The following is a 16,665-nucleotide window of genomic DNA, read 5'->3' on the forward strand; positions in this document are numbered from 1 at the left end:
AGTGTTTCATGTATCCTTTCCAAACAAAAGGCTCAAGATTTCTACAGTAGTAATGTTTTTGTGTAGAATGATGTACATCAGGTAGCTGGTGGAGTGTTAAAAAAAAAAGTCTCCTCAGTTAGAAAGTTAAGCTCACATCCAGGGTTAAAGTTTAAAGATGTATTGAGTGTACTGTGAGGATATCAGTTAGTCTCTACAGAACTCAAAGAATATAAACATAAATATAAAGTAATACATCCAAAAATCATAAACAGAACATCAAACCGTTCACTGAATGTGTAAAGCAAGCTGAATGATGAGGCTCATAAACAAGGGATGCTTCTTGTTATGAACGATCTCAAACGATAGTGTGAGACCTTGCATGATTATCTCTCAGGCTATGTGTTGTTAATGACTTTCAGCTACTATCACAGCTAATTTTAGCTCAGTTTCAGTAAAAGGGACTGAATTATAGCCACTTATGTCGTGACTAGAGTTTATTAGCTGTGATGGCCATCTTGAATACAGTTGACTTTTAAAGGTTATCAGTTGTGCATTCAATGATTTATTTCGGAGTCTGATTAAATATAGTCCAGTGGTTCATGAGCTATTCTGCTAACAGCCAAACAAGCAAAACACAATTTGAGAGGAAGGTGTTTGTCAAGCAACAATTTTCATAAATGTTCCATCACCGTGTCACACACTTTCATGTCACACTTCAGGAAACTGACTTGCACTAATTTTATCTGTAATACTTGAAGGGAAATGTGATTTTTGGGACATCGGATATGTTTTCATCTTTCAGGCTCAGATTCCAGGAAGAGAAACCAGGTAGTGGGTGAAGTTGATTGGCCAGAATTGAGCAAAATTAGCAGGATTGGTTAAATTTGTGTGAATAGCTGTGATTGTAACTTCCTGTAGGGACAGATTTAGGTACGTGTGTGTGTGATAGTTTTTTGTTTCCATCCATCCATCCATCCATCCATCCATCCATCCATCCATCCATCCATCCATCCATCCATCCATCCATCCATCCATCCATCCATCCATCCATCCATCCATCCATCCATCCATCCATCCATCCATCCATCTTTACCCACTTTTCCTTTTTGGGTCATGGGGAGCTGGTACCTATCTCGAGCCATCACTGAACAGATCACAAGTCCTTTACAGGGACACATGGAGACAAACAAAACATCCACACTCTCACTCACACCTAGGGACAATTTAGAATTACCAATGAACCTAACACAACATGTTTTAGTCTGTGTGAGGAAACTGGAGTAACCATGCATGCACAGGGAGAACATGTAAACTCCACACATAAAGGCCCCAGGCCAGGAGGAGAACCAGCAACCATGTTGCTATGAGGTGACAGCTCTAACCATATTTGTAACAATTCAATTCAGTTTATTTATATAGCCCCAATCCACAACATGAGTCATCTCAGGGCACTGTTCAAAGAAGTAACAAGTATATCATAATTCCAGTTCAGATCCAGATTTGAATCCAGTTACAGTCAATTCAGTTACTATTATAATGCAATAGATTCACATATGGTACAATATGAAACGCCAATTAGTAAAAGTTATCTAAGGAAGCCAGCAGATTGCATTGAATCTTCACTTCGTCGCAGTCTCCCATCATTGGCAACAGTGGAAAAGAAAAACTCAAAGAAACCTCCGACAGAACCAGAACTGGGCTCAGGACGAGCAGCCATCTGCTTCGACTGTCTGGGGTTTGAGAGGACAGGAAGAGACACAGACAAACACAGAATGACTGGTCCAGGTGTAGTTTCTAAAGGAAGAAAAAGCAAAGAATAATATGTTCATAGAAATGGTTACAAATACAAACATGGAGAGTAGAGAAACTAAAGACAGCAGCAGAGTGAGGAAATGTGGTCAGTTTGTCCTCCAGCAGTATAAGCCTAAGAGGAAGTGAAAGGCTGCAAAGTTTATTCCTAAGATGCTGAGGTCCAAAAACCACAACTCTGTCTTGTCTGGGTTGAAAAGTAGAAAATTCAGAGTCATCCAGGTCTTTAAGACATGTTTCCAATCTAAGTAACTGATTGCATTTATTGGGTTGCATCGATAAATATAACTGAGTGTCATCAGCATAACAATGAAAATTTACCCAATGCTGTCCAATAACTTTACCAACTTGACCAATACTTTATAAAATAAAGTATTGGTCCAAGCACTGAACTCTGAGGAACTCTATGACAAACTTTGGTGAATAAAGAAGATTCATTGTTAACATTAACAAACTGGAATCTATCAAATAAATATGATTTAAACCATTTTAGAGCTGTTCCTGCAATCCCAATATCATCTTTAAGCCTCTGTAATAGAATATTGTGATCAACAAATGCAGCGCTGAGATCTAACAGGACAAATATGGACACAAGTCCACTGTTTAACAGGACGAGTATGGACATATGTCTACCGTCTGAGGACAGCAAAATATCAATGGTAACTTTCACCAGTGCTGTTTCTGTGCTATGATGAGCTTTTAACTCTGCCTGAAACTCATCAAACAGATTATTTCTGTCCAGATGTTCACACAGCTGGTTTCAAAAAGGAGAAACCAACATTAAACAGAGGAGGAGGTCGCAGATTCCAGCTTTCAAAAACATATAATGGAGCTTTAGGCCTGATTCCCAGTCATGTGACCAGAGTGGCTTATCAGTGAGTCAGACAAACAAGGACCCTAACGAGCCTCTATTGTTATGAGAGTGAAAACAATTTGCAAGTTATCCAGCTTACATCACATCTCAGCTTTAAAAGCTCAACTCCACACTCTCTATTTCTGAGTTGAGAAAGCTCCTCAGATGAGAAGCGAAACGTCTTTAACTACAGAATATAAGTCCAGTTGTTTTTGTTTTTAACCTTTTTTGAATTTACCATGGCCTGGATGACTGAGAATCTACACCAGCACACAGCTGATTTGCAACTATTTTCTCAAGAATTTTTTAGATGATTAGGAGATTAGATATAGGTCTATAATAATTGGCCAGAACACCTAAATCAAGAACAGGCTTCTTAAGTAAAGGTTTAATTACAGCAACCTTAAAGCCCTGTGGTATATAACCATTTATTAAAAACATATTAATCAGATCCAAAATGGGGATATTAGTTAGAGGAAATATCTGTTTGAACAGTCAGGTTGGGATGGGATCTAGCAGACATGTTGATGTTTGGATGAAGCTATTATTTTTGACAATTCAGAAAACTCAACAGGACAAAAACAGTCCAAACACAAATCAAGTTCTAGTGACACTTGACTCTACTAAATTATTAAAGGCTATATTTAAGCTGTCACTTTCAAGATCTACATGACTATTGACCCCCTCACACACACACACACACACATGCACACACACACACACACTTTTATGACTTTATCATTACAAAATGTCTGAGAATTCAGACAAAAATTGAGAATAAGTGCCTGGTGAACGATATATAACAATAAGAAAACATTTTTTTTCCCCAGATTTACAGTTTTGATGAGAAAGACTGAGGGTCAAAGACTAAAAAAATATTATAACTAATAATTGGTTTAGCATTAATCAATAATCCTGACTAAGAAATAGCAGCTACTGCTCCACCTCAACCTATTGTTCTAGGAACATGAAAATTGAGATAATTAGTAGGAGTGGATTCATTTATACTAACAAAATCCTCCTGTTGTAGCCAGGTTTCCATTAGACAAAATAAATCAGTTTGACAATCAGTTATCAAATCATTAACTAACAGAGACTTAGAAGAAGGAGATCTTCTCAAGACCAGTGCCTGATGTTCTCTGTTCATGTGTTTGATCCAAACCTTTTCTACATAAAGAAGAACACAAAACATGACAAGAACCTAAAGTCCTGAACTCCAGTTAGACTTAGTGATGTCACCATGAACGCACCATCAGGTCATATGTTCCTGTTCGCCGTGTTTATCGGAACACGTCAGCACAAACAGTTTCTGCACTTTACAGCAAAAACACCCGTTAAAAAAAAACCCCACAAACAGCTGCTTTACCAGAGTGGGTCACAAAAGGAGGAAACTGCTGCTGAAGTGGCACTTTAACTAGAACCAAAGCCAGAGTCAGCAGTCCAACAGAACTGTAACAGATGACCGTTCTGTTGACTTTTATCTGAGAACCATCTTCATGAGCAATATCTGAGCTGATGGGATTTAAATCACACTCTGATTACACTGAAGTTTGGTCCTGGATCTGGTCTCCTTCCTGCTCTGTTTGCAGCAGAAACACTCAAAGAGTCTCACATCATCTTGTTCTGTTTGCAGCTTCTGATCCATCATTCTGATTAATCCTCTGATTTCACATGAACATCCACAGATCCAGAGTGAGATAACCTGGTTAACTTACAGAGATGACAGGGTTAGTTAAACCAGATAACCAGGAAGTAACCTGATCTGAATTTCAGACTCCAGGATTTTTGTCTGTAAAACTTGTTTTTAAATTATTCTTTGCTTCAAAATATAAAGTAATTTTATGATAATTAGTTGTATTTATTTATTTAATTTGCTAATACTCATGAATTTAAAACATAACAGTCGACTGAACCACATCTGACGCTGTGGCTTGTTAGCAATAAACCCGAATAAGGGATAATTGTTATTTTTATCAGCTCAGTAACAGGAATAAGTCACGTTTTCTCCTCTGCGTGTCTTTGTCTCGTTGTGTCTGAGAACAGCTGACTCTCACTTTCACTCCATGAATTATTTATGTCCCGTGTACAGCACACTCATACTCTCATCGGCTCAGATATCACCTGAACGCTTCAGCTGGAAACCTCATCGTTAAAACGCAAAGAAATAAACCTGAACATTTAAACCTGGTAATTACTGAGTATAAACCTGAATATTAAACGTCAGAATTTAAATTTGATTATTTAAACATGATCATTTAAACTTGACAATTTGGGCCTGAAACTTTTAACATGAATTGTTTAAGCCCAGTTATTTAAACCCAGTAGTTTAAATCTGATCATTTAAGCCTGGATATTTAATCCTGATTATCTAAACCTGGTTCATCAGAGTCATGTCAGAATCTGTATCTCAAGCAAAACTCTACAACAATCAAACCAAAGCATTCAGAAAATTCTGAACTTTATTCATCCTCACTGTTAACGGTGACACTTCACTGTCGACTGGGTTTTCTAAACCTCCACTCTGGGAGAAGATGCTTCACTCTCACTCTGAAACCTGTATTAAATGACACGATGATACGTTTAAAAGCTGAGAGATTTGATTAGTTGAACCTGAGTGAAACCCTTAAGAGCTTTGCAGTCATTCAAACCTCGACACATTAAGGTTTGGGAATGTTTTTTATTCAGTTTGATTGTTTCTCCTCAGGTTGGTTCTGATGAAGTTTCTTTTTGTTTCTTGTGTTTCTCGTCAGATTGGGTCTGGTGGGGAAGATGAAGAGGATCATGATGGTTCTGCTGCTCATTTACGTCTCCATCCCCATCATTGTGAAACTCTTCCCCTCCATCCAGGCCAAACTCATCTTCCTAAACTTTGGTGAGTTTCTGAAACTGATCCGGGATCAGTTTCTTCAGACTATAACGATATTATTTTACTGACTTAAATTTGAAACTGTCTGGAAGGCGGTGCAGAGCAGCGGTTAGAGCTGTGGCCTCACAGCAAGAACGTGTCAGGTTCCCCTCTTATCTGACACCTTTCTGGGTGGATTTTAACTCTAAATTGTCCCTGTATGTGAGTGAGACTTTTAACATATTATTTTCTTTCTTATTCTGTCTCTGGAAATCTACAAATAACCTCCACATTATCAGACAGAGGGATTTGTTCCAATAAAACTCAACAGAAAAATAATTACAGTACGTCTGATTTTCAAATTAGATCATAGCTCAACATTTGTATTTTTTCACAAACTGCAGCACATTAGATATGTCTGATAATGTCTTCATTTTAAATAATCAGCAGCTCTTCTTTGCAACAAACTGATCATTGTGCTGACATCTTTTATTCGTATCATTAGCATCGTTAGCAATGCTAACAGTAACAGCCATCTGAGTCAGTGTAAACACAGATTATAATATGGTTTAGCCTCTAACACAGGGGTGGGCAATTATTTTTTCCATGGGGCCACATGAGAAACAGAAAATATTGTGGAGGGCCGGCCAAAAGGCTGATCTCAATTCTGCATAATATTAACTGTACTTCTTTGTAAAAATTAGCAAATAGCATTGTTTTGACAAGCTGGTAAGAGTATATGTTATAATTAAGCAATGAAAACATGAGGTTGCCTTCCAAAAAATGTAATTTATTCAAGCGAATTTCACAAAACAATGGGAAAGGCAATAAATCACTAAAACGGCATCATAAAAACACACTAAACATGCAAATAAAAATAACCACAATACAATTAAATTCATGCACAACTCAACCATTTAAAACTTTTTACATTTTTAAGTTATTTTTTCTTGTTCAGTGAGAGAAATCTAGTCTCTGCTGGGCTTTAACGAGTGCATCAAAATCAGGTTGAATGTCTGAGGTGGAGATGCGAAGCACAGCTGACAGATGATCGTCAGTGAGAGATGATCTGTACCTGGATTTCGTGAACTTCATCATTGAAAATGTTTGTTCACATATGTAGGTAGAGCCAAAGAGAACCAACATCTTCTGAGCATGTCTCTTCATGTTTGGAAAGTTCTCCTCCTTGAGAGAAGAGTAGAAATCCAGCAGAGATCCTGATTTAAAGAGCTCTGCCAGTACTGCATCAGACTGCAGGTCAATGAGTTCCAGCTGAACATCACTGGGTGCATTATCCACACCGCAGGTAAAGGGAGAGGAAATCATGTGCATTTCATCCTCGATTGTTCTGAGATCTTCAAATCTCCTTGAAAACTCACAATGCAATGCTCCTAACATGGATGAGTACCTGCGGAGGTGATCGGCTGATGGTGTGACTTCTTTCAGGGTTTGCATGTGAGTGAGATTGTTGCTCTCCAGTTGGCTTGAAAGAAACAGCATCTTTTTCATGAAAGCCTTCACCAGGGTGTGCATTTCATGAACAAAAAGGCCCCTGCCTTGCAGTTTGGTATTCAGGTCATTCATCAGTGCGGTCACATCAACAGCAAATGCAAAATCTGCCATCCAGTCCTCATCTGAGAGCTCTGGGATGTCTTTGCCTTTCATCTCACAAAACTCTCGAATCTCTGTTTTCAGGTCCCAAACTCTTTTTAGCACTTTGCCCAGGCTGAGCCATCTGACAGGTGTGTGGTAGCTGATGTCACTATGCTCAGACTCATGGTCCTCCAAAAGTGTGACAAACTGTCTGTGATTCAATGTCCGTGCCCTGATGAAGTTTACTATGTTAGTAACAACATTAATAACATGGTTCATTTTTAGCACTGACTTGCACAACACATGTTGGTGTATAATACAATGCAAAAAAATTAATTCCTGATCTGTGTCGATTTCAGCCACTTTATCTTGCATACGTTTTAAAAGTCCCACATTTTTCCCTGTAAGATTTGGACAACCGTCCGTTGTGACACCTGCCAGTCTGTCCCATTTCAGTCCCAGTGTGTCCATGCACGCATTCACCTCCATGAAGAGATCGCTCCCTGTAGTTGTCCCTTTCATCGACCGCATTGCTGCCAGCTCCTCCGTAATCTTGAAGTCCGGCGTTATCCCGCGGACAAATACAAGTAACTGGGCTGTGTCACGGACATCACAGCTTTCATCCAAAGCCAAGGAGAAAAAGTCAAAACTTGCCACTTCACGTTGCAGCTGAAGCTCCAGATTGCACGATATGTCCTCGACCCTTCTCGTCACGGTTCGCCTGGAGAGCGGGACTTTCTCAAATTCTTCTTTTTTTTCAGGGCATATTAAAACTGCAGAGTCCACCAAGCACTCTTTGATAAACTCCCCCTCCGAGAATGGCTTACTGGTTTTAGCGATTTTGTGAGCTATCACAAAGCTGGTCTTGGTTGCTGCATCCCTGGATGTGTGAAGCTTGGTAAAAAAGCCTTGCTGCTTTTGCAGTTTAGCTAGCAAAGCTTCCGATGTCCGCGCCCTTTCAGCATCAGTCACGTTCTTGAATTTCTCCCCGTGTTTCGTCTCGTAGTGCCGACTCAAATTGTAGTCCTTAAACACGGCGATCTGCTCCCCGCAAACTAAACACGGCTTTACCTCTCACTTCAGTAAATAAATACTTAGCAGTCCAATTTTTGTTGAAAACCCTGCATTCGGCATCTACCTTTCTTTTTTTAGCATGAGCAGACATTTCTGAGGGCTAAAGTCGTCTTGTGACTTGCTAGTGACAACGATCAAATCACGCCCATGCCTCAATATACGTTTTGCGTCATCATGTACATAAATAAAAAACAACTTCAAAATAAAAGCAATGCAGCTTCAGTCCATGCATCAGGTAAAATAAGAAAATATGTTTATTTTGTAATTTCCAATTAACGTTACACGGGCCGGTCAGAGTCAATCAAAGGGCCGTATGCGGCCCTGGGGCCGTACAATGCCCAGGTTTGCTCTAACAGATTCTAATCCCCCGGTGTTCACAACAGAGGCTGAAAACTCAAAAAAACAATCAGAGCTGTAATCCACTCTTTTTTTTCTGAGCTCCTGCTAAAACTGGCCGTCAGCTCACATGATAAACAGCAGATAAAATTCCTCTGTAGAAAACTTTGTTTCCTTCTAACAGCCTCTACAACCTTTGTTCTTCCCCTCATTTTATACATAAACATCCGACAGACAGTCCATAGAGCTAACTTTGTTTTCTCCATGCAGTATAAACTTTCCTAACAAGTGGAGCTGCAGCATGTCTGTGGTGCATTTACTGACGGGAAAAAATATCAGATTTTTGAGCGTTGACCGGCCGATTACCAATTATGGACGGTCAAGATAAATATCAGCCGGCGCTGGTCACAAACCAAATCCTGGAACATCTTTTAAAAACTTTTAACTATGCTCTGAGCCACCTGTTTGAGTTGTTTTTAACTTTTATTTTTACTTCTTACCTCCACCGAGGAGGTTATGTTTTTAGTAACGTTGGTTTGTTAATACTTAAAAACAAATTTTGATTCCTACAATTCCTACAATTTTTAATAGCCCTATGGCCTTTGCGGAGGTTTGCGCTCTCCGAGAGCCAGTTTTAAATCAGATCAGAACCTCTGGCAGATCAGAGGGTTGTAGATGTTAAAATACAGTTTGACAGACACATTCTGACCAATCAGAGTCAGAGTGAGCAGTCATGTGACCTGTGTGTGCTTTTTTTTTGTCCCAGTGAGAATGCCGTACTTTATCGACCTGAAGCGACCGCTCGACCAGGGTCTGAACCACACACACAACTTCTACCTGGAACCTGAGCCAGGCCTGAGGATCGGAGTCTGGTACCAAACACACACACACACACACATACAAACACACACATACACCCACATGTTATGTCTCTCTATCTTTGCAGGGACTTTCCATTGACTTCCATTCATTTCTACAGCCTAACCCTGACCCTGACCCTGACCCTTACCCTAACCATTACCAGTACATACCTAACCCTAAACCAAACCTAAACTCAATTCACACCTTAGTCCTAAACCTAACCCCTAACCCAAAAACATCATTTCTCCTCGTGGGGACCAGGCTTTGGTCCCCACAAGGAGCAGTTGGTCCTCACAAGGTAGTATATGTTAGGAAAATTGTCCCCACAATGTATCAAATACATGGCCACCAACACACACATACACACACACACTTCCTTCAGTTGTAGCCATTTGGGCCACACCTGTAATAATAAATCTGTTTGATTTAATATATTTCTTATTAGATAAAGGAAATAGTTTCTAATAGTTTTGTTTTTCCTAAAATAAAGAGGGAAAATTTAATTGGTTCCTGAACCTGGATCTGGTCTGTAAAGTTTTTATTAAAAACATAATCTCTCACAGACTGATTCCCTCATATTTCTGATCTTTAAACAAAGATTTTATCACTGCTTCTCAGTAGTACAATAAATATTAGATGTAAAGTTTAATTTAGGTGACACACTTTGCATCTGTTTTGGTTTTTCTACTCATCTTTTTCTTCTGTTTTAATTTAATTTTATTCAGTCTATTTATTCAGCATTATTACACAATAAAATCATGCTCACAACATCACATTTACAAATCAGTCAGAACTAATTTATTATTGTTATGTTATAAAATGTAAAACACCTGTTTGATTTGGATTTTATCAGAGACCTCTGATTATAACTTCACCTCTGATGGTATTATGGGATGGCTTTTAGAGTTTCAGTTATTGCTATGGTGATTGGCTCTCAGTCCAGGTCTGTTATGATCCATCAGAAGATCCTGATGGAGCAGAAACAGAACTTTATTCTGATCAGGTCTTTTTAGACTCGGGCTGTTTGATGTGTTCACTCAGTCACTATATACTGAAGCAGCCATTTAGTGTTGCTGTTCAAAATTTTACCTCGAATTTTCCATCTACTATAGAGCTCTCTGCAAACTGGTCACATGGTTCAGTAAAAGCAGAGTACAGATGTTGTGTCAGTGGAAATAGACCATAATGCATTGTGACCTGAGCCGACAAAAGCCAACTCCTGCCCATCTTTACTTCTGAGTGATTCAGACTGCACTTTTTATAACCAGTCCTCTTACTGACCTGTTTCCAATTAACCTGTTTAATTGTTTCTTATTTGTACCACTTACTTTTACAGCCGTCTGTTTCCCCAGACCCAACTTTAAAGAGATGTGTTCCTGCCATTGAATTCAAAATTACCTTATTTTTCCTAAAAATCTTACCATTTCTTATTAGAAACGTTTCTTATGTTTACTATGTCTCATATAAAAACATGAGCTTATGAGATCTTATTATCTTATATCTTATTATCTTATTGACCTGTGTAGAAGTGATAGGAGGAGCTTCACGCTAAAGAGAGCGCAAACCCCACCCACCCAGGTAGCAGCTCTGACAGCCTAGCTGCAGATGGTGTCACTTAAAGAGCATCCAGCAGGTTTTCTGTTGTGTCCTCTGGCTCACAGAGGAAATCTTAGTGTCAGCTCGGTTCTGATTCTTTGTTCTGCTCGTACTGTTTGATTCAATCGTGTCCTTGTGATCCAGTCAGAGGTAAACACGGTGAAACTACATGTCACAGCAGCCACCCGTGTCTTGTTCCAGGCACACGGTTCCGGCTCAGATGTGGAGAGCAGCTCAGGGGAAAGAAGGTGACTGGTATGACTCCACGTTTGCCTCCGCCCACCCCATCATACTGTATCTCCATGGAAACGCAGGGACCAGAGGAGGAGACCACAGGGTGCAGCTGTACAAGGTGGGAACTGTAACTGATCAGTTATCAATCAAGATTATTGATGATTATTAATATCATAAAACTGATGATCAGTTCAGAAACAATCAGGATTATTGATTTATGTGTGAGGAGGTTTTATTAAAATGTTTCTGTTAATCTGACTTTTTTTTTATTAGAAACCTCTTTCTTTGCTGGAATATTTCTTTTGCAGAACCACAATTTATTTTTTCTTAATGAAATCAAATGCTAGGCATTGAAATAAATGAACATTTTGGAAATACAAACTCAAACTCCCCAAACTTTGTTCTAGAGTTTAAAAATGTTTAAGAAACTTTATTTATTACCATAAACTGTTCTGAAAAAATAAACTTTTTTTTAAAGATCTTAGAAACTTTTATTAACATCAGTTTAAATCTTTTATTAAAAGAAGTCTTTTTTTTTTCTCTGGTTAAAAATCATAATTTAGCAGGCTAATTTGTTTTGGACTTATTTTACCCAGGTTTGTTTTACTTTTTAACTGTCCTGAATGTTTTCTATCTAACTTAGGGTCAGAAACTGCTTTCAAAGGGTCTGGAGTTTCTATTTGCTCAAAAAGATTAAATTCACACTTGTTTTTTTTGTTGTTTGTTTTGTTTTTCAGGATTTCTTGTTATTTTGTCTGAAACTTTTCAGTTTACCTGAGACTGGAGGGTTATTTTATTTTATTTTTGATGTTGCTTTGCTTCACATTCAGACTGGATGTTTAAAAATAGCTTCTTTCACAAATAAACCGATATTTTTAGATCAAAAACAATCAGTTTTGTTCTTTAAGTTAAGTCGGACAATATAATAAAAAATAATGTTGATAAAATAAACTATTTTCTTTTGAAAACAGGAGCAAAATCATTTTGTGCAGCTTGTGCATTTTCCTCCTGTAATTTTCTGACTCCTGATTGGCTGAGAGGAGCCACCTGACCTGTTCCCTGTCTTCCATCAGGTCCTCAGTTCGTTGGGTTACCACGTGGTGACATTTGATTACAGAGGTGAGAACTCGCTTCAGGTGACAAAGAAACACAGAGAGAGGCTGCTGCAGGGTTGAGTGTGTGTGTGTGTGTGTGTGTGTGTGTATGTGTGTGTGCCTGGTTTTTGTTACCTTTTTGGGACATTGTCTGGTACAACCACCTACCTTATCAGAACAGGTAGGCTTTATGTCAGGGGTGTCAAACCCAGTGACGCAAGGGGGCCAAAATTAAAAATTTGGCCCTAGCCAAGGGCCAATCACAATCAATATTTATTAAAAATTACATAAATTAACCTTGGTTTTAGATGTATTATGTCAAATCATCCATATAGAAATATCAATGACCTTTTCCCAGTTACAGATTATACAGAATTTAGAGCAAATATATTTTAATGAACACAGACAAATAGATCAAACTTCAAAAAGCACATCATTAGCAGTCATTTCTTACACCTCACTCAGCCTTTAAATGAATTTTTTAACATTAAAACAGATTTTTTTAAAAAGCCATTAATAAAAACCTGATCATAGAAAAATTAAAATTATATATTGTTGGCTTCTAAGTCACTGTCAAGAGAAAACATCACTGATTAGGCTCAGTTTTTTTAAAAAAACAAAATAAGAATCAGAGACTTGATCTGTCCCAGACTAGAGGGCCGGACCTGATGAAATCTAAATTTTATCTTGGGGGCCGGATGAAATGTTACAGAGGGCCGGATCTGGCCCACGGGCCTTGAGTTTGACACGTGTGCTTTATGTGAACTAAAGCCCAGTCGTAATACAATGTCCTAATAAGAACAGAAATACAAACTTGTGTGTGTTTTCAGGTTGGGGAGATTCAGATGGATCTCCTTCAGAAGGAGCGATGACATCAGACGCTCTCTTCGTGTATGATTGGCTAAAACAGAGGATAGAAAAATCTCTGCCGCTTTATATCTGGGGACACTCTCTGGGGACTGGGTAACTAACACACATACACACACACAACAAAAATACACACAGAGACACAGTTGACTTATTTATTGACTGTTTGTGGGGTTTTTGTGTGTCAAAGTGAAGCTCCTCACGACTCACACAGGATAGTCTCACTGATGTTTCAGATTTTTCTGTTTTACAGAGTCGCCACAAACCTGGTGCGAAGGCTGTGTGACCAAGGTTAGAAACACACACACAGCGCACAGTCTATTTGACCTCTGATTGCTGATACAGCTGTGTAACTCTGCTGCCCCCTGCTGGTAGAAACCAGAGCCAGCAGAACCTGAAGGCTCTGACTGCAGAGCCACAGACATGAGTGTAAAATGATCCTGATGACTGCTGGGAAAACTAATTTAAAATAAACTAAACTGAGTTTGAAGTTTAATTGTTTCTGAGCCAACAGCATTAATAGCAAAAAAACCCACAGTAATCTGATTTCATCTGTGGGGTTTTTTCTGCAGGAAGTCCTCCTGACGCTCTGATCTTGGAGTCTCCGTTTACCAACATCAGAGAGGAGGCCAAGAGTCACCCCTTCTCCATGGTAACCACACAAGCCACGCCCACCCTCACCTCACACAGTTCCACTCCTTCAGGTGTGTCCTCAGTGGATCTGCGTTTTGTGTTTCAGGTGTACCGGTTCCTGCCGGGCTTCGACTGGTTTTTCTTGGACGCCATCAGCGCCAATGACATCCGCTTCACCAGTGATGAGAAGTAAGTATGCTCAGATTTGACTGAGCACCAGTCACATGAACAAATGTTTACGATCTACTTCCTGTTTCTAGAAGAGTAAATGTAAATAATTGTCAGATCTACTTCCTGTTCGTGGAAGAGTACACATAAACAAATTAAAGGACATTAAACAGACAAATCAAAATATTCCTTTATTTTTATTCAGTTTCAGGATACAGTGATATGTGCTGAACTCAGACATTTTTTAAATAAAAGCAGAAATTTGAGTTTAAATATTTAAAGCTACAATTTTGGATAAATTATTTTTACAGCTCGTAATTTTTAAAAAATATTTCTGTTGAAGAGAAGCGTTAGAATGGAAATTGTTCAGACGCAATACAAATATAAGAACTTAAGAACAAATTTTATGATGAACACTTTGTCTTTTGTACATTTCAGGACTTCAGCTCGTCATAAACTGATCTTTGCTGTAGCAAATCAAATTATTTTTTTCAAGCGCTTTTTCAAAGATTTATCACCAAAACAATCTAAGCCCAGTTTTCAGCTCAGAGTTCCTTTTCTGCTTCTGAAAACTCCGCAAAAAAACCTGTTTTCACAGAAACTTCAGGCTCCTGAAAGTTTAGTCTGGAGGGTTCTGAAAAGTTCTGATCAGTTTTCTGCCCCTCAGAGTCTCTGAGCTGCTGGTTCTGATCAGTCTGTCACCATGGTAACAGACTGACCTAAGTTTGTACCGACCTCTGACCTCCTGAAGCAGCTGTCTAACATCAGGTGTTCATGTTTAATCAGACTGATGCTCTGATACTCAGAGTTATTTAACCTTTATCAGCCTTTCTGTAACTGAAAACCTGGAGTTTCTCCTCTCAGAGTGAGTTAACTCGGAGTTTATGGATAAACTCAGAGTTTGTTAAACCTCCTACTGAAAAAACCCCCAGAACTGGGCCCAGTTTTCCTGCTGGGGTTCTCTGACAGCACCGCCTGTTGGACCTTAGAGGAACTGCGGTTCTGTATGACCCGGTCTGTCTGTTTTCAGTGTGAACCACATCTCCTGTCCGGTTCTGATTCTGCATGCCGAGGACGACACCGTGGTTCCTTTCCATCTTGGAAAAAAGGTATGAGTCCAAACTTTACAGAACCGCAGAGACTTGGTCTGGTTTTCCAGGTCCCAGACGGACCTGAGAACTGAAGACAACTGAAGACAACCGAGTCCAACGTGGTTCGGTTCTGAGCAGGAAGGGAATGGGTAAAATGTTGAAAACCTTTTGGGATTTTTTTTTTTTTTTTTCAGAGAAACTCTCACCTTTTATTAACTAAAGAAATTTTAATTCAATTATATTTCTAAATAGTGCTGGGCGATATAACAATACGTATCGTGGCGACGATAGAAAAGTGTCTATCGTGATATATTTTCTTCTATCGTCTCTATCGTTTCTATCGTCTCTATTGTTTCCGTCGTTTCTATCATAATTGTATCAATGATTCATGTAAATATTTCATAACGTAGGCTACAACGAATGTATTAGTGTTGTCACTTTGCATACATTCAGTTTTTATAAGTGATAAATAATAAGAAAAAATAACTATTTTGCGAATAATAACTATTTTGCGAAGAATCTCAGTTTTGCGACATGATGCTGCTTTACGTGTGGGTTTGCGACATGCTTTACGGCAGCGGCTTTCTTTTTTTTTTTGAACACTTTATTTAAACAAAGTAAACACAAACAAGAAAATACAAAACAAGTAAGGCAATTACAATCAATAACTTTGAAAAGGGCACAGTAGAGGCATAGTATTTTGAAGATGAATTAAGGTATTGATAAGAAAAATAAATAAATGAATAAAATGTACAACCCAAGGGGATTCATATGTTAGGATTGACATACAATAGTGGGCAATTCAATCAAAAATTCTGTCAGGACTTTGTATGATTCAATACATTTCAGACTAACCCTATTTTAGATATATAATAGCTGAGAAAAACAAATATCTCTCAGGGATAATTGCTTCTAATTGTAATAATCCCAGTGTTCTGTTCAAAACCATAGATACTGTTCTCCATGCTCCCAAGTTTCTTGGTTTTGACTCCTCCACAGAAATCTGTGAAAGTTTCCTTAACTTCTTCACTGATAAAATTTTGTCAACTAGAGCTTGTATCTCTCAGCCTTCCTACGACCCTTCTATCCCTTTGCACTGCTCGTCTATTTTTGATCAGTTCGAGCCGGTGTCTTTCTCTTTTCTTGAGGACACAGTTGGCCACATGAGGCCCTCTAGCTTCCCAGCAGATTCTATCCCACCTCGCTTGTTTACAGAGGTACTTGCTACTATTGGGCCAAATGTGCTTCAGATTATCAATACTAGTCTTTCTTCAGGTATAGTACCTGGGGTTTTTAAACATGCATTTGTACGTCCTGTACTTAAAAAAAATAGGTCTTGACCCCTCTCTTTGCTCCAATTTCAGGCCTATTTCTAATCTCCCATTTGTTTCTAAAATACTAGAGAAGGTTGTTTACAACCAGTTGTTACCTTTTTAGAGGGCAATGGTATCACTGAGCCGTTTCAATCTGGGTTCAAAGCCCTCCACAGTACAGAGAGTGTACTTCTTAGAGTTTCTAATGATATATTCTTGTCAACAGACTCTGGAAAGTTTGTTGTTCTAGTGCTTTTAGATTTGTCCGCTGCATTTGACACTGTTGATCACAATATCTTAATCTCTCGTCTTGAGC

At 38.7% G+C, this 16,665-nt stretch overlaps 1 protein-coding gene across 1 annotated transcript in view; it reads left to right on the forward strand.

Annotated features, from left to right (window-relative positions):
* The window catches only part of abhd12 (abhydrolase domain containing 12, lysophospholipase), a 40,721-nt gene that overhangs the window by 4,912 nt on the left and 19,144 nt on the right, over nt 1-16,665 (forward strand). Inside the window, exons 2-10 of the mRNA XM_017433685.3 lie at nt 5,395-5,516; nt 9,259-9,364; nt 11,151-11,301; nt 12,257-12,302; nt 13,108-13,240; nt 13,398-13,435; nt 13,717-13,796; nt 13,884-13,966; nt 14,976-15,054. Coding sequence (XP_017289174.1) covers nt 5,395-5,516; nt 9,259-9,364; nt 11,151-11,301; nt 12,257-12,302; nt 13,108-13,240; nt 13,398-13,435; nt 13,717-13,796; nt 13,884-13,966; nt 14,976-15,054 — 838 coding nt within the window. The remainder of the gene's footprint in view (nt 1-5,394; nt 5,517-9,258; nt 9,365-11,150; nt 11,302-12,256; nt 12,303-13,107; nt 13,241-13,397; nt 13,436-13,716; nt 13,797-13,883; nt 13,967-14,975; nt 15,055-16,665) is intronic.

Source organism: Kryptolebias marmoratus, linkage group LG22, assembly GCF_001649575.2.
Source record: "Kryptolebias marmoratus isolate JLee-2015 linkage group LG22, ASM164957v2, whole genome shotgun sequence".
In the NCBI taxonomy this organism is placed as follows: Eukaryota; Metazoa; Chordata; class Actinopteri; order Cyprinodontiformes; family Rivulidae; genus Kryptolebias; species Kryptolebias marmoratus.